General features: G+C 39.3%; 1 protein-coding gene across 1 annotated transcript; it reads left to right on the forward strand.

Moving 5' to 3' along the window:
• The first annotated feature begins 3,629 nt into the window (after positions 1–3,629).
• LOC121954876 lies at positions 3,630–21,270 on the forward strand. The gene is given in 41 exon segments (XM_042502612.1): positions 3,630–3,866; positions 4,877–4,946; positions 5,185–5,303; positions 5,547–5,680; positions 5,761–5,929; positions 6,030–6,113; positions 6,206–6,291; positions 6,389–6,463; positions 7,002–7,162; positions 7,257–7,426; positions 8,000–8,011; positions 8,183–8,394; positions 8,597–8,633; positions 9,212–9,277; positions 9,376–9,433; positions 9,531–9,595; positions 9,745–9,813; positions 9,914–9,992; positions 11,273–11,389; positions 11,506–11,564; positions 11,650–11,670; positions 12,466–12,711; positions 13,186–13,255; positions 13,925–14,043; positions 14,132–14,265; positions 14,359–14,704; positions 15,135–15,220; positions 16,818–16,892; positions 17,016–17,176; positions 17,294–17,463; positions 17,554–17,565; positions 17,764–17,975; positions 18,066–18,102; positions 18,198–18,263; positions 18,357–18,414; positions 18,520–18,584; positions 20,337–20,405; positions 20,487–20,565; positions 20,694–20,810; positions 20,917–20,975; positions 21,062–21,270. Coding segments are annotated over 41 exon segments (4,305 nt in total). The 3' UTR covers positions 21,086–21,270.
• Positions 21,271–22,667: the final 1,397 nt, after the last annotated feature.

Below are 22,667 nucleotides of genomic sequence, written 5' to 3' on the forward strand. Positions count from 1 at the left end.
AAACTTACATAACTTCAACAATAAAATAATGAATAAAGATTAATTCACAAAGATTATAGTATGAGACAATGTAAGACTAAAATTAGCTTTAAAAAAATACAGATTTTTTTTAATAGTGTTGCATTTAGCCTGTTCATTTTTATATAACCTTTATTTAAACCCCATTGAGAGCAAGGATGCCCTGATTGCATTACATGTAAAAGCAACACAGGCACACCACAGTATACACTACAAAAAAACGGAGAAATGCAGTTGACACTTAGGTGCACATTAAAAGCAAAAACACACTGCATACATCAACAAAAAGCCCAAATCATCAACACATGGGACAACATCGATCAAAGAATAATGTAGAAGATGAACATTCTATAAATGTATACAAGATACGAAATATGTTTTGGTAAAAGGAAATAATTTTCAATCAAAAAAATACTCTGCCTCAATTCAAAGTGATCTTGAATTTTAGTTATAAAACCCCAAACAATAGAGCAAATTATTTTAGTTATAAGTGTAGGCTAATTAAAAAATGCATTTAACAAACAAAAACAGCCTTCCTAAGTAGCAAATGTCACAGGTAAACAAGAGCTGGCTGAAAAGTATTTATGTCTTCCGTTTTCATGAACGCATTAGAAAACAAAACCATGGAAAGTGTTAAAATAGAAACATCACTATGGTCAGGTCAGTATAAAATATGATCATTTTTAAATTAATAATTGTGTCAATTGACCCCTATCTTTATCAGTCCTCTTGATAACCTGAAACAATTGTGTGTCACCTGAGAGATAACGTGCAGTAAATTACTGCAAAGGTTAAAGGTCAATTAGAAGATATGCAGCTACAGATGTTACAATACTTTGTCCTTTGGTTATAACAGATTTTGTGTCACTTCATTAGCACTTTATTCAGTAAATGGTTTAAGCCTTTGAAACCTGGATGGACATCAGGTTCTTGCTTTATGTTCAGATGCCTTTTACAAGTGTTTAAATCTCTGAAACCTGAGCAAACTGGTTGGATTTCTGTTGAAAACATGGCTCAAAAAGCATGAGCAACATGAAAAAAATGTCCCTAAAACTGCTAGAAAGGTGATAAAAAGATTAACTAAAAATTAGTATAAAAAAGATTATAATTCTATATTTAAAGTTAATTACATTTACATTTTTAGAACTTTTTAAAGCCATTTCCTTGACTATTTTTCTTGATTGTGTCTTTACAATTTCCTTTATTTTTTGTGTGCTTATTTTCAGGTAATTTTTCTTATAACTCTTTCTTTACTGATTTCCCACTAATGTGAGGTAATTTCCTGTAAAGTTGCTTATGGCCTTGCTTAGGTTTCAAGGGGTTAATAGAACATGTCTTGTGATGACTGAATCAGAAGAAAAGTGTCGCTACAGTCAGAGGAGCAGAGAGTGTCTCTCTGTGCCTCTGCATCAGGATGTCTGAATTTTATTCACCATACAGTGTGTGATGCAAAAAAAAATCAGTATTAACATGTTTAATTCTGCTGAGTATGACTTACCTTATCTAGAATAGTTAGTAAATGTAGAGGTCAGAGCAATGTTGCATTCAGGGTAACAATAGCTTTTACTTACACAAGCTCATGACAATGGGCGATGTCTATTAGATGTTTGGTAAAAACAACAGTACATGCATAATTAATCATTCGCAATACCACAAATACACTCTGTCAATACATTAGAGCCACAGTGAAGCAGTTGCTAACATTAGAAGAGACATAAATCATTATAAGACTGTTAAGAACATTTGTAACGGCTCATACAACATAACATTTCATTATACTTTTATCAAAGTGTGTTGATCAATTATCCACTACTTGAAGCTGTTGTTCAGTATGTCAGCAAACTGCCCCAAAAGATCAATAACCAAGAAACTCAAAAGACGTGTTTTGGGTTTTTTTTTAGAGCTTGGCCCCCATTTAAGTGCAATGTTAGTTGAGTTATTCAAATTAAACAACTGATGTAGTTTGTGTGTCTCATGAAAAAAGAAGGGGTGTGTTTTTTATTGGCTCTCATTTGTCATGTCAGTGTTCACAAACAAGACTGTGTCGTGTGCACGCGACATTCAGTGGTGTGCGACAAGCACTTCCTCCAGCTTCCCACAATAGTAAAGCCAGCGAGTTTTGAAGGCACTGTGAATAACCTCAGAATTGCTATCTAAGAGGACACTCCACATGTCCATGGACAGATTAGCAGACAATGGGCCCTTGGGCACAGATGTGCAATGGGCCCCACCCCCTTTTCGGCATAAGAGCACACATGGGCACATGGACTTTGTAGTGTCTTTTGTATGTTTTTTGTGTGTCTTTGTGGCAGTGTTGTGTCTCTCTGTGGTTGTTGGGCCTGTGCCTTTAGGCCCGTTCAGTAATCCATCCATGCACATACTGGGCGTGGACGGTTGACATTTGGAAACATGGCATGTAATATGGCATGTGTGTGGTACAGAGGCAAATATTTCAGCTCAGACGTCAAGAAAAGTCCAGAAAATCTGCTGAAATTAAAGGATTTGTCTGCAGAATGCACTCTTCTGTGTAATCCAGAGATGGACTGCTTCTTTACCTGCAGCAGTAACACATGCAGCTCATCATGTTTGCCTTGACACAGCATCAGAAGCTCTAGCAGTCACTCTGCACCACTGGCACTGGTCTGCCGTTTACTAGGTTCTCTTAAAGTATCAGTTATATTCATTGTCCTCTCTGCTCTCTTTTCTGAGGTAATCTAAACAAGGGTGGACTCACTACCATTCAATACTTATTATGCATATTGTTATGGGGCACTTCAGTGGCTTCCACATGAATCATCCTTTCATAAAGCAAACAGTTTTTTATTTAACAGCTGAAACAACAGTGAAGCTCCAGAGTAAGCCAGCCGATCACTGAACAAAAACTGTTTGACTAAGGATTAGCTTTGCTGTACTTTGCACAGAGGATGTAAGTACAGAATGAGGATATAAGATGATGTAAGAGCATAATGTATGATATGCTCAGAAGCAGACAGGACCTGGCAGACATCCCAGTGTTGCAATTTTGTTTAAATCCCATTCTTATTCTCACTCAATTTAACACTTGCTTACTTTCATACGTTTAAGCTTTCCTTTCACAACTCTCAGCTGTATGCAATGCATTTAATCTGTCACAATAACTCTGTTTGAGGAAAACGCCTCAACATTTGTTTTATTTTTTTTAAGCGCTTGAATGTTAAAATGTTAATATTGTCTAATATCATTACATTTGAGGCAAATTTAAATCAAAATAATTGCATCCTCTGACATCAGGAAGTGGGAGACAATGATTGCAATACATTAGCCGCTCCCATCACACAGACTCAAACACAAAATCAAATGAGACAATGAGAGTGGTTCCTCAATTTGCCTTTAGGTGTGTCCCTATTTGTATTTTGGCTGTGGCCACAGCTGTTTCTCAGATTTGCTTAGGGTTGCTGCTGTCTATTTTGCTTACCTGCCCATTGAAGGCCCCTCCCTGTCTATGATACCACCCTGTTTTTTCCTCAGCTGTGGCAGCTATAAAGGAGACTGGCACAAAGACAGAAAACGTTGACCCAACTCAAAGAGAGGAATCACCATCCAGGCAGTCTTTAAACACTTGAAGGGTGAGGATGACTTCCACGGCAGACCGACTGGCCCATCAGCAGGACAGGGAACAAGGCGCTGGCACTAACCAGAAGGCAGTGAAGTTCTCCCAACAGGATTATGAGACTCTGCGCCAGCAGTGTCTGGAGCGTGGATGCCTGTTTGAGGACAGCTGCTTTCCAGCTGAGCGTAAATCACTGGGCTACAATGAGCTGGGACCATACTCACCCAAAACCAGGGGCATTGTCTGGAAAAGGCCAACGGTAAGAAGCCACTGAACAGAAATGGAAAAAACAGAAAGACAAAATCAACACTCTTTGCACAATGACTTGTCAGTATTATATGACTTTTTTAAAAAACTGAAAATGCAACAACTTAATCCTTTTTAAACAAAGACTTGTGAAAGCAGAGGCAAAAGGCAATAGAAAGAATAGTTGTAAACAGGGGCGTAGCACCAAATTCTGGGCCCTATGCGTAAACAGTCTGTGGGCCACCACAATTCCTCTCTTGATCCATGTCTCTCAGGTGCACATTTTGGTGTTCCTTTTTTTTTCTTTTCCTTTTTTAAAGTCTGTCATACAGATTATTTTCTTCCCGTCATTTCCGTCTTTTTTTCTGTTTTTAGAACCTAGATTTCCCTTTTTTGTGGTAAGGCTTAACAGTGTACTTTGGTGCTCCAACAACATAAGCAGTCACTTTAGCTGCAGTTAGACACAGCTCCTGGTGTAGAAGTGGGCTAAACCATTTTGCACCTTTAAGGAGTAAGAGGGGAGAGTTTCCACTATTTTTTATAATGCAAAATTCAGTCTTTTAGCTGATGTATTTATTCAATTTTAACTACGTTATGGAAAGACTCAATTAGAAACAAAAAACTGCAAGCAAAACAAACTTTTCATTCCAGGTTTTTCCAGGGCCCCTCTCTCCTGGGTAATTAGTTTCACATTAACACCCCTGGCTGCATCACAAACTTGAAATCAGCAGAAAGTTAAACTTATGCCCCAAATACTGTACTATCAAATAAAAAAGTGCTAAATACTTCATTCACCATAGTAATAATCCCTGGAGAGAATTTTATTAAATATTTTGGATCACTGTAATATTATGGTTTGTGTGATTTATTTTCATGGGCATAATTTTATTTTTAACAGTCATCATATAACAATCACTGAATGACACTTCCTGTTACTGCTTCCGCAGTATGATACTGGACAATCCCACAAAGGTTTCTCAAAACTGCCCTCAAATGTTCAACTTTTGGTATGTTTCTTTATAGGAGCTGTGCTCAAACCCAAAGTTCATTGATGATGGAGCCACAAGAACGGACATTTGCCAGGGAGCTCTGGGTAGGTGGATAAGTGGATGATTGAATGGACAGATGAATGGGTGGTTGCTGGGTTGCTTTGTGTGTGTTTTTCTTTAGAGGGGAACCACAAACATCAGTAATTCATACCCTCCACCCATTCTGTCTGTAAGAAGGAATCCTCACAGAGGTGGTTTGTTGGCACATGTTGTTTTCATCACAGCTGCACTGCGGTGAATGACACATATTGCCCAATCTCTGTATCTGCTCCTACTGTGCAGGTGACTGCTGGCTTCTGGCTGCAATCGCCTCTCTGACTCTAGACCAGCGGATCCTGACTCGCGTGGTTCCCCATGGACAGAGTTTCACTGAAGGTTATGCTGGGATATTTCACTTCCAGGTCAGACAAAGGCCTTTCTCATCTCACCGCCAACTGTGACCTTCGAGAAGGATTTTTGTCTTTTTTTCCCCGTTTTTTTACTGCCATGTCCAAACTTTAAATGATCAATTATTTTAATGAAAACTTGCATTCTTTTGTGCCTTATACACATGATACTTAAGTGCAACATCAGCCAGAATTTCAACAAACATTTAGCACTGTAAATGTTGAATCTCAATGCCACATCCCTTATATCAATGTCAGTTTTGGCAGTTTGGTGAGTGGGTGGACGTTGTGGTCGATGACCGTTTACCTACCAGAGAGGGAAAGCTGCTGTTCGTTCACTCAGCGGAGGGCGCAGAGTTTTGGAGCGCGCTGCTCGAGAAGGCCTACGCCAAGTATGGATCGTATATCTTTTAATCAAAATATTAATGAATTGAAAATGTACCATCTATTCACATGCCTTTGCGTCTGACAGGGTGAATGGCTGCTATGAGGCCCTGTCAGGAGGAAACACTATTGAGGGTTTTGAAGATTTCACAGGAGGGATCGCAGAAGTCTACACCTTAGGCAACGCTCCATCAAACCTCTTCCAACGTATGCAGAGAGCCCTGAAACTGGGATCACTGATGGGTTGCTCTATCAATGTAAGTGTTATTTTCATACTGATTTGCATGCTGGTGTGCAGACACCAACCGTGGCACAAGGACGTCATCTTATTCAAAGTGTTGTTCTTGGGGTTTTCAGATCACCAATGCCTATGAGACAGAGGCAGTGACAGTTCGCAAACTTGTCAAAGGACATGCGTACTCAGTCACTGGTGCAGAGGAGGTATATTATGGTTTATTTAGACTATCAATAATTAGGTGGTTTTCCTGTTTATTGCATGTAAATTGCATTGCCTACATTGCTCTTTGTCCAAGGTTGATTATCGTGGAAGGCCAGTTCAACTGGTCCGCCTCAGGAACCCATGGGGTCAGGTGGAGTGGACTGGGTCTTGGAGTGATCGGTAAATACTTACGTTCTAGATTCATTAACCATCAGCTACCACTGATCAATTACACAATTCTCATAAAAGCTTGATTTAAAAAACGATTCACAATTAGATCCAGCGAATGGAGCCATATTAGTGAAGATCAGAAATCAAAGTTGAACCACGTGGCTGAGGATGGAGAGTTCTGGTAAGCTTATTGTCTTTAACCATTCAATAAATGAAATAATTTCGATGTTTTGTTTCAGCTGTAATATGGTAATCCCCTACCACACTGGTTCCCAGACTTGGAGCCCTGACCTCCAATAAGGGTTGTGAAAGCTTCACAGGGGGATGCAAGGCCTTCTTGATTTTAAGAGGTGTAGAACTCTGGGAAAAAAATCACATTTTTACATGCACATGTTATTTTCACAGCGCTTTCACTCTCTGCTAAAGGCCCCATCCTACATTAGAAACGTTAAAACAAGCCTTAAGGATGTATGACTGTTTAAAATATAAAAATTCATAATGCAAAGAATCATATAAAAGTTTCATACTGTACTGTTATTGTTATTCATTATGAAATATTCATAAAGTATGTCATGTAGTTGTCAGTTTACTCAATGAAAGAAAAGGGGCTACTTCAGGAAAATGTTTCGGAACCACTGTCCAACATCACCAGAGCAACGACTGAGTCTCAGATTCACGTGAGTATAAGAGGGTGTGAAAAGAATGTGTACCCTCCTCAGGATGTCTTATTCAGACTTCATGAGGCAGTTCTCCAGTCTGGAGATCTGTAACTTGACCCCAGACACGCTGATGAGCGACGATGTGGGCCACTGGAACAACTACCAGTTTGAAGGGATGTGGAGGGTGGGCTCCACCGCTGGCGGCTGCCGCAATTACACAGGTATGACAGAAACCACACCAAGACACACCATGTGTCTGTCAAGAAGTTTGGCTACACAACTTCATATAAAGGTTCACATATTGGTGTTTTCCAGCCACGTTCTCATCCAACCCTCAGTTCATGGTGCGTCTGGAGGATGTGGATGATGACCCACTGGACGGAGAGGATGGGTGCACCTTTCTGGTGGGGCTGATGCAAAAGGACGGTCGACAGCAGAGGAGGCTTAACCGCAATCTTCAGACCATTGGTTATGCCATTTATGAGGTGTCTATGAATGATTTCACAGGGCTGCAACTCATGATGATTTTTATTGTTGACTAATCTGTTGATTATTTTCTTGATTGATTAATTAGTTGTTTGGTCCATACAACGAAGTGAAATTAATATACTTCATTTCGAACATTAAAATGAAAATAATAAATACATAGATAAATATATAAAGTAAAAATAACAGTGGACCTATATAACAGATTTTCAATAGTAAATAACAGAAAATGGTGAAAAATGTAAACCAGTATTAACCAAAGATGACCTAAGATGACATTTGCAAAAGTCTTTTTTAGTCCACGACCCAAAGATATCCAGTTTACTGTCATAGAGGAGTAAAGAAACAGGAAAATATTCACATTTAAAGGGCTGGAATCAGAGAATTTTGACCTTTTCTTTCTTAAAAAAAAAAAACTCAGACTGATTAATTGATGATCAAATTATTTGGCGATTCATTTTAATTTAATCGATCAATTGTTGCAGCTATGCAATTCGATATTTCAATTGTAATAGTATCCTGTATTTGCCTAAATTTCTAAAACACTTCTTCTGTCTGTTTCCTTTTCACAGGTCCCAGATCAGGTTTGTATTTGTATTTATACATGCCAGAAATGATCTCTTACTCAAAACTAATTCTTACATGTAAAACAGACATCAAAAGTGTCACGAGCATTGCTTGATTGCATTGTGAATTGCTGGTATGGCTGTTTGGCTTTCCAGTAAGAAAAGCCCTTTTCTCCTCTTAATGTACAGTACAAAGGCTGCAGCAATGTTCACCTGGGTCCAGACGTGCTGCTGCTACAGAGAGCTGTGGCCAGGAGCAGCACTTTCATCAACACACGGGAAGTGTGTGACCGCTTTAAACTTCCTCCAGGAGAATACGCCATAGTCCCCTCCACCTTTGAGCCTCACAAGAATGGCAGCTTTCTTCTCAGAGTGTTCTCAGAGAAACAGGCTGCAACCAGGTATCTGAGTTACAGCAACACACAGACTGATGGTGCCTGCAGGGCCGTGTAGAGATCAGAGCCTTTACTTCGACAGCCATCTAGTGGCCAGCTCCCTCCTTAGAACATCTTTGAAATTACAATCAAAAATTACCATGAATGTCATTCTCTTGCACACCAACAGAGTGTGCTCAAGCTATGGATTTATTTTTCTTTTTTTCAGTCCACTGGAGGAGAACATTGAAGCTCAAATAGAGGAGGTAATAAAAACAAAACCACAAATATTGATTATCTGCATGAATTGATGTGAAATGGTTATGGTCACTTTTTAAGATAGTCTTTCCTCTTCAGCATTAAGATTGTGTGAGTCATGTTAAAATTTAAATGCTTCAAAGGCCAAGTGTGCAGAATTTAGGAGCATCTATTGGCAGAAATGATATATGATTCTCTTAGCTGTGTTTAAATTAGTGTATAATCACCTGATAAAACGAATCATTGTGTGTTGTTACCTTAAAATAAGCCATCTACTGTATATCTATGTAGAGAGTTTGCCATGTTGTTTGTACAGTTGCCCAGAATGGACATACTAAACATTCTGGTTCTAGGCCATTCATGTTTTTGCATCCGTAGTAGTCTTTCTACATGTGTGGCACACGGGGCAATGTCACTTGGTTTCAATCTACAATTTCACCATTAGATGCCACTAAGTCCTACGCACTAGACCTTTAAGCATCTTAGACTCAACATTCATCATTGTTTAAAAATGCCTAAAAACCGAGCAGCCAGTGCCTTTATTTTGCAATAGTGACAAAGACCTATCTGTGTCTCCCTCTGACAGGAGGAGGTGTCTGAGAGTGATGTGGATCCTCATTTCAAGCACCTCTTCAAGCAAATTGCTGGCAATGTAGGTAGAATAACATGGTATCTGACAGTAAATGAAATGCACAAACAGCGTTAAATCTTAAATTATAACTCATGTTGTAACATGCATTTCACAAATAGGACATGGAGGTATCAGTCTTTGAACTGGTTCGAATTTTGAACAATGTCGTCTCTCACCGTGAGTATACTAAACTCTTACATATACTCTTACATATACTGATGTGTAGCCTTTTATTTTTGTTGACTTGAACACTTGACTTGTCACTTTCCCGCAGGGTCTGACATCAAAACAGACGGCTTCAGCCTCGAGACAGGCCGTCTCATTGTCAGTCTGCTGGATGTATCCTTTTTTAGAAAACGAGCAGCTTATAGACTTAATTTTGAAATATGGGGATTTAGATGTGTCATCACTGGGAAATTAAGATCTGTAAATGATAACTAAATTCATAAACCAGGATGAACTTTTACATGAACCATAACTTTTCTCAGAAAGATGAGAGTGCCATGCTGGGCCTGATGGAATTCCACTTGCTTTGGAGCAAAATCCAGAAATACCTGGTAAATTTTGATTTGCATGTTTTGAAATCAGTGTTGGTCATGCTGGACTACCTGGCTAGAATTTTTTTTAAAGCAACTCATCGATGCCTGGGTTATACAGAAGATCTTCAAGAATCACGACACAGACAACTCAGGCACCATGAGCTCCCACGAAATGAGAGGCGCTGCCACTGAAGCAGGTAACACACATTATCACTTTAGGAATCTCATGCACTAAACCCTATTTCAAAAAGACAAACTATTTCCATTTGATTCATTTCATGTTATGTCTACAACTGTGGCTGATCTCCCTACAGTTGACACAGGATCCTCCCACCCCTCTACACAAACACACACACACACACACAAACACACACACACACACACACAAAAACACACATACATACATATACACACATCTATATGGCTAATTTCTTCGTTCGTTGGTGACAACTGCCCAGGGAGGGAATTTTTATGCAGCTCCCCTGTTTACATTTCATTAAGCATACTTAGGGCGGGGCCGTGATTGGTTGTCTGCAAGGTGTTGTCTGTGAGTCAGATCCACTACTCGCTCATCCACAGCTCCACCCTGTCATCCAAATATTGTCACTTTTGTCTCCAAAATACCATAGCCGCTTTTACACAGAGATCACGCTATAGGGCTGCAGCGGAGTCGTCTTTTTGTACCGCCCCTCAATTTTTACACAGAAGCACACAGAACTACATGTGACAATTATGTGTCTGCAGCACTTTTTAATGGCAGAACATCTCAATCATAGTCATTTATCTCTCCTATCTATTACAGCCTCTGCTCTGAGAGCAGGGAACTGCCAGTTCTTATTGTTTTCCAAATTTGCGGACATTTACAGCCACTGTGGAGGAGTGGCAGGGGCAGCTAACCTTGGGTGCTCTGATAATATTTGCTTTTCCTTTTTCAAATGTAGCAATTTAGATATTTTGCCTGCAGATTTTCTTAGGGTTATTGTATTTTTGAGGAAAGCATACCACTGCAGTTGACATACGGTTTGAAATATGACATGCTTGTAAAAAAGCATTGTGGGTGGGGGGGGGATTACAGCTTTTTAAACACAGTAACCTACTTAACCTGTGTTTCTTATTTTTCTGGTCTGCATCTGACCACTGAGCCCTGCAGGAAGAAATAACAGCATGTTGTCACACCTGATGGGGTGTGTGTGTGTGTGTTTCTTGACAAGGCAGTTACTGGCTTACTGGACAAGCCAGTTAGAGGACTTCCTCCCTGCACATAAATATTATTCGTATATTCTTTGCCACAGGAACAAAACAAGCATGGGTGAGGCTTGGAAACATAACTCTTCCATCATTACCCTCCTAATAACTGACACCTTTGTAAGACTTTACTCCCACAGGATCAGAAATAATCCACTTCTATGAAATTGACCCTACAAGCTAAAAAAAAAAAAAAAAGAAGCGATAAGTGACGCCTGTTTTTTGTCCCCAGGTTTCCACGTCAACAGTACCGTGCTGCAGGCCATTGTCAGTCGTTATGCCGATGCTCAGTACGCCATAGATTTTGACAGTTTTGTCGGCTGTCTCATTAAACTGGAAATGCTCTTCAGTAAGTATCAGCAAACACAGCCATACCCCATCAGTGTACCTCATATTGATCTGCAGGATCTGAGAGCTGTTGGCGTGTTAACATGACCAGTAATTTTTTTTCTGTTCCTCAATCAGAAATGTTTAAGACTCTGGAGAAAGCTGACACAGGGAAGATTGAGCTGGATATGCAACAGGTGTGTGAGAGAATAACAAAAGCTGCTGGTGTCTTGGCACTTCTAGTTTAGACTGCTTGTTATATAATTTTGTTTTCTTTTACAGTGGCTGTGCTTGGCGATCTACTAACTCTGGATACAAGTTTAGCGGGGATTTTTTTGCAGTATGTGCAGAACGATTACCAATTAATTAATTAAACAGTTACATTTCATATATACCTGCTATATCATTCCAAATAATGCAAATGGATAAAATGTATTTTTAAATTTGAATAGTATTTGCATTGGTACATGTAAATGATATTTACTACACATATGTTGTATCACATACATGTATTTTTCCAATTTTTCTTGTTTTTTTTTTTTTGTAGTTGTTTTTGCAGCAGTGAACTTTTGTCCTATTAATTCTGTCGCATGTTATATACAAAAATAATAAAGAAACAATGGCTTCTGGATTATTTTTAATCTAAATATCTTGCACAAATCAGACAAATTAAATGGTTAAAATAGTAGATATATCAAGAAATATTCATACAGTCTGTGCATCAGTTTACTTTTTTTTTTTAACTGTTTATGATTATTTATGATAATTTTGTGATGCACCACAGTAAGTGTGGTGCTCAGCAGAGCCCAATTAGATAGAAATATACCCAAGAATTTATTCCACTGATCACATTTCGTGGCCCAGCCCAAAGTTTCACACATCCACCAATGTGAACCACATCTGAGCAGCTTATGGGCCATAAACTAAAGCCAGATGGAAAGTAGGCTGGATATAACAGGTGAGCCAGAGCAGGTTTGCTGTCTGGTATGAACAATAAAGGGTGTGGTGAAAGTTGAGCCGCTCATTCGACAGAGAGCTTGTCTAACAAACGCACGCACACACTGGGAGACGGTCGTAGTGGGACAGAAAGTTTTATAGTTTCTTGATATGTCTGGAATGGCAAATCGACTTAAGCACAACCGAGACAAATCACATGGGATAGGATCCAACAGCCAGGCGGTGAAATACCTCAACCAGGACTATGAAGAGCTGAAGAGATGCTGTCTGGAGCAAGGGCGGCTATTTGAGGATGAGTACTTTGAGGCTTTTCCCTCATCCTTAGGCTTCAAAGACCTTGGACCAAACTCCTACAAAATACGGGGCGTCACCTGGAAAAGGCCCACGGTGGGTACAATAAGTAACTGAAAACATTTGCTGAAAGTATAGGCTGGTTGGATGTGGCTGCAGTTTTTTTACATGCTCGAAAAATACAACCCCTCGGCTATAGTAGATTAGATTATTAATTATTTTTATCTTTTGTGTCTGTCTATTCCATCTTATTTTGAATTATTTTGTGTAGAAGTAGTATTTAAGCTTGTTCCTGCTTGTCCACATACCAGATATTGAGGTTTTTATGTTGATCGTATAAACCAACATGCTGTCTCTCATTATAAAAAGTGACTGACTTCTCACAGACTAAGTATGGGTGTGATCCCACATGCAAATTGGATGCTGTTTTTCTCCAGTGTGCAAAGATCCAAAGAGTTACATTTTGTACAGTATATATATGAGTACATTTGATACATAGCATAAACATTATATTGCTAATGTTCGGATGCATTACAAATTGTCTCCTTTTTTATTTTTGTCTTCCTTCAGCAATTGTGCAACAATCCAAAGTTCATAGTTAAAAATGCAACCAGGACTGACATTTGCCAAGGAGCACTTGGTAAGACACACACACACACACACACACACACACACACACACAATATAATTCTTTCAAATTGTTCAATGTCTGTTTTTTACCTTTCAAACATTTATTTTCCCATTGAATCACCTTCAAATGCCTTTTGATGGCACAATTACATTTTTATTTAATTTGACAAACAACACATTGATTTGCATCTTCAGCTATTTGAATAGATGACTTTGCATGTTTATCTTAGACTGTCACAGTTGGCAGACGTGGATGAAGTAACTTACTGATCTGCTCATGCTGACTGCTGTGACACTGTTACTTTGTGCGTCAGTCTTGCTTAGTTTCCTCTCAAGAAACTGCCTTTTGCACATACCACATACCAGTGAAATAAAATCCATACCCCTGGGAAAGCCTCAGCTGTCACTATGTAAAAAACATCTTAAAACAACTCTGTCGGTCTTCTCTGTCCCTACCCAGTCTGGCAGAAAGAACACATGTATGGGTGAGACTGAGTTGGGTTGTCAGCAAATTAGAGACCAAAACAATAGCTATGACTTTGCACAACAACGGTGTGTGTGCAAACCTCTCACCCACTGCATACCTGGTATGTTTTGGAGATGCGTCATAATAATCCTCTGTGGGTTGTGGCCTTAAACCGGAGTTTCTTTCATTCTAACGCTGTCAACTCGTGCTCAGGTGACTGCTGGCTCCTGGCAGCTATCGCCTCTTTGACCCTCAACAAACAGGTTTTGTCTCGTGTTGTCCACCATGACCAAAGCTTTGATGAAGAGTACGCTGGCATCTTTCACTTTGAGGTATGGTACTTTGACATGCCCCCAAAAGCCTCATTCTTTACAAGTTAGGTTTGACTTTTACTAAAGGTGCCTTCTCTGTGTCTCACAGTTCTGGCAGTTTGGTGAGTGGGTGGATGTGGTGGTTGATGACCGCTTGCCTACCAGAGATGGAGAGCTGCTGTTTGTTCACTCAGCAGAGGGCTCAGAGTTTTGGAGCGCACTGCTGGAGAAGGCCTATGCCAAGTATGGATGAAAAGGAACATCTGGATACCCTCTGTTTGTTTCAGTATCTACTTTTTCTGGTGTAATAATTCTTAAACTCTCTTTTCTCTTTAGGCTAAACGGATGCTACGAGGCTCTTTCTGGAGGCACCACCACTGAGGGTTTTGAGGACTTTACTGGAGGCATTGCTGAGAGGCATGATCTGAACAGGGCAGATCCCCACCTCTTCCATATCATTCAGAAGGCTTTGGATAGAGGTTCACTACTGGGATGCTCCATCGATGTTTGTTTGAGCTTTTTATTTCACTCTCATGTTGTTGGTGTCTTTATAATATCTGGCCGTCTTTAGTTTACAAGCCTTTCCTCTCCATCACAGATTACCAGCGCCTCTGACTCAGAAGCTGTCACATATCGCAAACTGGTGAAGGGCCATGCCTACTCTGTGACCGGAGCGGAGCAGGTGAGGAAATGTTAAAAAAGTCTTGGTACTGCAAACACTCTGATCAAGGCTTTTTGCCGAAACGCGTAAGTGTTTGTTTATAGGGATGTGAGCCAAAAAAATGAGTGAAATGTGAGTATTTTGTACTCCTTGATATGAAAACTTGAAATGTGTGACCTTTTATATTTTTTGGAATAAGCTCACTGGATTTTGGTTTTAGCACTCAAGTGACAATCCCTTGTTAAGGCGCAAGCTCTTTATCTACATTAAGTTCATGTCTTGATACTACACAGATCATCCAGGTACAGTTGCAACAATGTATGCTGAAGACTGTAACAGGTGTCACAATTGGATTTATTTGCTAATTCTACCCCTTTTTTAAAAAATATTTATTTTGTTTTAGGGGTCTCACCTTTGTGTCTTCAGTAATTGACATTTTATTCTGTATCAGGTGAGCTTCAGAGGAGACATGGAGAAACTGATCAGGATTAGAAACCCATGGGGTCAGGTGGAGTGGAATGGAGCCTGGAGTGACACGTGAGTACTGAGCACTTCTGAGTTTTAAGGGCAGAAAATGCAATGAATATTCTCCTATTAGCTCTATGTAACAAGCTTCACTGGTTATCATTGGGAGCTACTCAAGGGCAATTCTTTGGCTTAAAGCTGCATGAACAATATCGGGGGTGATGATGTAGGTTGGGTTGATGTACTTCCCCAAGCACCACCATAGAGTGCTCCAGGGATGACGTTTTTCTGTAGGTCAATACAGAAGTAAGCATTGCCCTGGTTCACTCGTCAAAGGCCTATGGGCTTTTCCCATTAGATCCTGAAATGCTGTAAAATAATAAGCTCTGTGGCAAACAAACATTTCTGATATTTACACATTTTGTTCTGCAAGATTATCTTCACATATGAACACCGCATTTCTGATTTTCGAAGCTTAAATGCAATCGCTGAAGGAAAAAAGCTTCTGTTGCGCTATGAACAATCTACACCATGGTCGCATGACTTAACATCCCCACCACAATAAAACTACAGTTGGTGCTCTGCAGGTTAACCACTTACTAGCAATACTGTTTTTAAAGACACATTAAATCTTCAAAGTTCGCAAGTGGGGTATTTACTGATGTATTTTGTTTTGTAGAATACAATTTGCAATTTAGACTTGTTTTAACCACAGACCTTATTTCAGGCATTCAACCAAAAACCCACTGATTGACATGAACGGGTGTGTTAAAATGCTAATTCATTTACAGATTTTAGGGCTCACGCCTGGAGAACTCTATGAGGTTTATGTCTGCAGTATTTTGACAACTGTTGGATGATAACAGTTAAATTTGGTTCAGACATTCATGTTCCCCGCAGAATTAACTGTAATCATGTTCATTAACTTTGCAATGAGCACCAACATTATCATTAAACATTTGTATTTTTTCAAAACTTTGTTTTGGAATCAAATACCTGCAAAAGTAATGATATTTCCATCAGCTGTAGGCCTACTTTGTGTTTAGTTCAAATTTTAGCATGCATACTATATTTAGACGATGATCTTGGAAAACATCGGTATTGCCATTGTGAGGATGTTAGCATGCTGATATTAGCAATTAGTTAAACACATCAGTATGCCTAAGTGCCTGCAAGCATGGAAATAAATTATGAAGCAATCTCTATCACCTCTCTGTGTGTCCTCACTGAGAAAACATTTAATTTCAGAGAATATACGAATTGTGGACTGTCCAATCTTGTTAATAGAATATGGAATCAAGGTTTAAAAACTAAGATAAATTCAATTTAAACTGAACTGCTTTCAGCTGCTTCTTGTAAATGGGCCTTTCCAATTATGCCTTGTGTTGTTCAAAAGATGACCTAGCCTCAAATAAATTTTTACATGCTTTGTTTGGACAATGATGTAAGGTGTGTGTTTCTGTAATGCAAAAGAGACATACACACCCAGTGGAACAGCTGGTAAATCCTGTGGTAAAAAAGTTGTTAGACTCTGGCTCTATTGTGCACAGCGAGGGTGGAGTGTGTGTGTGATTCAGTTAAAGGCACTGGCCTGTGGTTTATGTCTTACATGTTTTCATTTCATCACAGAGTCTCTCTCTAACTCAGAACGTATCTGCACTTTTTCTAGGTCGTCTGAGTGGAGATATGTGAGCAGCGATGACCTGGAGAGGCTGCACGACCGTTGTGAGGATGGGGAGTTCTGGTAAACCTCGCTGAAACTACATGTCTTCCTCTTCTAGATTCTCAGTGAAGAGACACTGAAAGAAAGTAAAGGATGCGATAGTTTCTTCTTCTAACTTACTTTCCTCACTGTTTTTGTCCACAGGATGTCATTTAACGAATTCCTGCGCCAATATTCTCGCCTTGAGATCTGCAACCTCACCCCTGATGCTCTCACGGGCGATGAGTTCAAGAAATGGGCAGAGATAGAGTTTGAGGAGACGTGGAGAAGGGGCGTGTCAGCTGGTGGTTGCAGAAATTATCCACGTATGACCGGTTTCTCAATCTTCCCTCTAGCCATGTGTCATGTACCCATTTACAGTGTGCCTTGACTGCTGTCTGACTGTTGACCAGCTTCCAGTTAACCCTTGCTTCTCTTTCTAGATTCCTTCTGGATGAATCCACAATTTGCCATAAAGCTGGAGGAGGCCGATGATGACCCTGATGACGGTGAGGATGGCTGCACCTTCATTGTGGGCTTGATGCAAAAGAACAAGCGCCGTAATAGGAAAATGGGGCAGGACATGGACACCATCGGCTTTGCTATCTATGAGGTAAGATCTGGAAACAGAAGTGATAATTGAATGATAATTTGCATGTCAGTAGTGATTGTATTTCACATTTGCTCTTTTTTGTTTATCTAGCTGCCTGAGGAGGTACGTACACAAAGATGAAGGCGCTTCATGAACTTGTTGCTGGAAAGAAGAATGAGTATTTAAAGAAATTGCTGCATTATTGTTCAATTTTCAGTCCTGAAAATTCTCTGTAATTAGACTTTGTATGCCATAGGAGACCATAATTGGATGGTATGGGGAAACCTCATGTGACAGTGCAGCATGTGTGTCATTTTCCAGTTCCACGGACAAAGGCAAGTGCACCTGGATAAAAACTTCTTCTTACGCAACTGCTCAAAGGCGCGCTCTGAGACATTCATCAACCTGCGAGAAGTATGCAACCGCTTTTGTCTTCCCCCTGGAGAATACCTCATCATCCCCTCTACCTTTGAGCCCAACCATGACGGAGACTTTTACGTGCGGGTTTTCTCTGAGAAGCCGGCTGATTTCCAGTATGGTCCTTCATAAATAAATGTGATCTCATAATGACAAATAGTATTCATAATCACTGAAATGATCATATAACTTTTCGCTGCTTTTAGAGAGATTGATGATCCTGTTGACTGCCACGTTGAGAAGGTAAAATCATGTTCTTTAATGTATGTGCTATTGAACATCAATATTGGTTCTAATATTTTGACAAAGAAGAAAAAATATTTTTTTGACACATCTAGATTGACATTGATGAAGATGACATCAGCGACAGATTCAAAAGACTGTTTGGACAACTTGCTGGACATGTAAGTTTGCTAAAGATTAGATACATTATCTTGTGGTGTCAAATCCTCATTCTTACGATGATCCACTAAGTGTTTGTGTGAAATGCTTTGTAGGATGTGGAAATTTCTGCGTTCGAGCTGCAGAGAATCCTCAACAGAGTGATTGTGCGGAGTAAGAGAAATTTCCTCTGTCTTCTCTTTCAGACAAGTTCAATATGTGCATTTATGTGCATCTGACACTCACAGCAATTTATCCCTGTGTTCTGTTCATTTTCAGGAGATGACATCAAAACCACTGGGTTTAGCCTGTCAACTTGCCGCAACATGGTCAATCTGCTGGATGTATCCTTCCTTCTTATCTAATTATGGTATGAAAAATCCACTAAAACCATTCGCCTTTTAACATCCTGTTTCCCTCTTTTATTATGCCTTTGCGCTGACGACAGCTGTGACCATAATGTTTTTAGCTTGCCTGTCATCCCATTTTCACAAACACAGTAACTAATGGACAACTTGAGGAAATTTATTGAAATTTGGCACAAATGTCCACATGGAGTCAAGGATGAATTACTTTCAATTTGGTGGACAAACATCACTCTAAGCTTACAAAAGACATTTTTGGCCATAAATCAAGGATTCATGTGATAATTAGGAGAAAGTTCACACAATTTTCTATAATAGGCCTACTTAAATAATGAAAAGATGACATTTTACATGAAAAAGGTCAGCTCTACTGTGACAGCATGAGGTTCTTCAAAAACACTAATGACTCTAGTAGGCATGCAATGAGCTACAGCTTGAAAACTGTCCACAGTCTTCTTTTCTGGTGTGGAAGCCAGAAAGTCATGCATTGTAAAAGTCCAATATGGCCAGAAAAGTTTGCACTTTATGCACATTTGCACATTCTGTCACAGTCTGTGCAGCCCTGCAACTTGTAAAACAGAGATATTTGAAATCCAGACTTTAGTCTGAATCTTTTTTGTTCTGTGTGTGAGTCCTTCTTTGCTACATATGACTCCAGACAGACATGGATGTAAGGCTGTAGGCTAACCAGCTGTTCACTGTAGCTGTGTATTTAGCATGCACACATGGAAGTGGTATACATTTTTTTTTTCCATTTTATAATTTTGGCAAGAAAATAGATAAGCAAAGTTTCCAAAATGCCAAAGTATTCCTTCAAGGTTGGACACATCATCTTATTCTTTACAGTCTGACTGTCACGCTTGGGACTAAGGACCCAAAAGCAGACAGACAAACGGATGTTAGAAAAAACCTGATCTTTATTACAATAGGAGAACGATGGACGGGCTGCCTGGCTGAGGTGAGGGGTGATCGTGTGTCTGTGGTTTTCTTGTGGACAGGGCTGGCAGGGAATCATGACAGATATTACAACATTGGTCTTTGCAAAAAAAAAAAAAAAAAAGCAAACAGGCAAGCAGGCAAAATAATGGAAAAGATCAGAAACTGGACTAGTGTCACAACAGACGGCAACAATTTCAGCAGGGAATGATTGTGGAGCTGGCTCTCTTGTAGATTGCAAGCTTAATTGCAGGCAGGTGTGCAGAGTGATGAGTGCCACCAGGTGTGCAGAGTGATGAGCACAGACAAGGGGTGGGGAGAGAACAAAGGAGAGACAAAACTAAAAACACACACCAAACACACAAAAGTAACTGCAAAAAATAAACAAAAATCACACTAAAAAAGCATGACTCACCCAGGGCCGGTTGTGACACTGATAGTATTTTCTGTATTAGCATGTTCCAAACTTTCATTGACACTGTATGTGATTTGTATGATGGTTGAAATATTCAAACTGGAAAATTCATTTGCTGTCATCAAATTGAAATATTTTAGAAGTGCTTTTATACATATTTTCCCCATATTAAGTCTTGCATATTTTGATATATTTGAGAACGTCTTTGTATTTCTGGATTTCCACTATGATTTACAATTGTGATAGTGTGTTTTAACAAAGTTTGGCTGCACAGCATAAGTGAACTGATTCATCGACCGGGGAGGTCAACGCCAAAAATATCAGCTGTTTCATTGTCTGTGTGGAGCATGTTAAAGTTTTCCTTGACATCCTCTTTAAAGAAAGATGGAAGCGGCAAGCTGGGATTGGTGGAATTCAAGATCTTGTGGACAAAGATTGAGAAGTTCCTGGTGTGTTTCTTTTATTTTTGCACTAACATTAGCATAGTCGAGTGGTGATAGCACGTAATAACTTGTTCGCATTTCCGTTAGGATCTGTACAAAGAGAGAGACGCAGACCAAAGTGGCTGTATGAGCTCCTCTGAGATGCGGATGGCTGTTCAGGCTGCAGGTGAGAAGTGTGTTTCACATGCAAATTTAGAGAATTTTGTGCACATTCACAGGTGTGTGAATACCTTCACCTTTGTGTGTCTTTATTGTGTGCTGTTAGACATTACCTCTTTTTTTGCAATTTGGCAGGTTTCTCTCTCAACAATGCTCTGCATCAGATAATTGTGGCCCGCTACAGTGAACCAAACCTCACCATTGACTTCGACAACTTTGTGTGCTGCATGATCCGCTTGGAGTCACTCTTCAGTGAGTTTTTGACATCGTGACCACATTTTTATTGTAAAGCCATGCAGACATTATGTGGAGTATTGATGGTTTTTTTCTTGTTGTTTTTTTTTTTAATGTATAACAGACACCTTCAAGTCCCTGGACGAGAAGGAGTCTGGCAGGATAGAGTTGCATTTTATGGAGGTAAGAGTCCATCTGTGAGAATTACACAAAATAAAACAATGCTGTATGGACTACACAGTGACTTGTGCTTGTGTTTTCATCCACAGTGGATTGATCTGGCAATGTTGTAGAGGAGCTCTCACTATTGAAGAATCATCATATCTGATTATTTGCATGTTTTCAGTTAGACTTTAGTTATTGTTCAGTTTTTGTTTTTTGGTGAACTTAATCAGTGGATTTCTGATCTTGGGGGAAAATAATGTCTATGAGTTTGATTATTATACACTAACATAATAAAACCACAGTGTCCCAAAAATGAGAATTTGTTTATTATGTCTGTTTTTTCAAGTCACTTCAAGAAAGTGTTTTAGGCAATACGCCTTTTTGTTTTCTTGCAGAGAGGCTCATAAGAGCATCTAAACGGAATGCTATCGTAATCTGCAAACACATTTTGAGTGCTCCAGACTGTGTACACACAAATGATGAAGTTATTTCAGAAAATGGAAACACAACCCTTTTAACTAAATGCATTGCATATTAAAACCACATCCATGCAAAAAGGCTTTAATAGACAACAATATTTCAAACTTTTAATAACTAATACATTGGCCATGTGTACTAAATAACTATGAAATTAGTTTTTCATTCTCAACTATTGTCATAATTAAAACAGTCGGCTATAAAAATGATCCACCATCCTAGTTTACGACTGAAGATATGAGAATGTCCATATTAACTATTTGAAACCTGTAGCAACATTACTTTTTTGTGTTGCTTTCAGATGCCTTTTATAAATATTTAAACCCAAAACCCTAAGTAAATTCGTTTGATTTCTTTCCAAAACCTAAGGGAAAAAAGGCAATGAGCAACTTGGTAAGAAATGTTCCACAAATTGCAAGAAACTAGTAGATTTAGAAAAGTATTTTCCTGGAAAAGGAAAAAGCTATGGAAAATTATATTTCTAATAATCATAATTACATATTTAAAATTATGTTACAGGATTATCATAATCTTTAGGTGCTTTTTCTTTTTTGGTTTTACTTCCTTTTTTGTTGGGACCTCTAAAGTTTCTGAACCTCAATTATTAATACATTAGATCCCATTTTTGTATGTAAAAAAAAAAAACCCAAAAACCCAACAAAGTGTTTACATTGCCCTCCATAAAACCACAACTTTTCATTTTTACATTCTACACTTATACATAATGCCCAGACGCACAAAAATACCTCTTGGACCCTTCCCCCAAACCCAACAGGAAGTCAGCCATTTTGAATTTTGTGCTATTTTTTTGACTCTTTAGGGCCTCATACTTTTGTCATCTTGTCCTACAGGATTAATCTGATCATCTTCAAAAGTGGTGTGTCCATTCTCAACCCCTTGGTGATGAAAAGTTATCACAGGTCCATCACATCATAGGTTGGATAAGGTCCCGCCCTGAACACGTCTGTATGACAATATCCACTTGTCATAATAGCACCACCTACTGGCAACAGGAAGTAAGCCTCGAGGGACAATTATCATTGGATTTAGTTGATATTTACATAGTTTGGTCTACAAATGATCTACACAAAGATGACATGAAATTTGTCTCCCCTTTGACTCCACCTAGTGGCTGCTGGAAGTACTACACCATGTGAAATAGCTCACTCCAGGGTCCAAACTCTCTGCGTACATTATTCGACTTTCACAGAAATGAATGACCAGTTTAGGTGG

Source organism: Plectropomus leopardus, chromosome 15 (genome assembly GCF_008729295.1).
Source record: "Plectropomus leopardus isolate mb chromosome 15, YSFRI_Pleo_2.0, whole genome shotgun sequence".
Lineage (NCBI taxonomy): Eukaryota > Metazoa > Chordata > Actinopteri > Perciformes > Serranidae > Plectropomus > Plectropomus leopardus.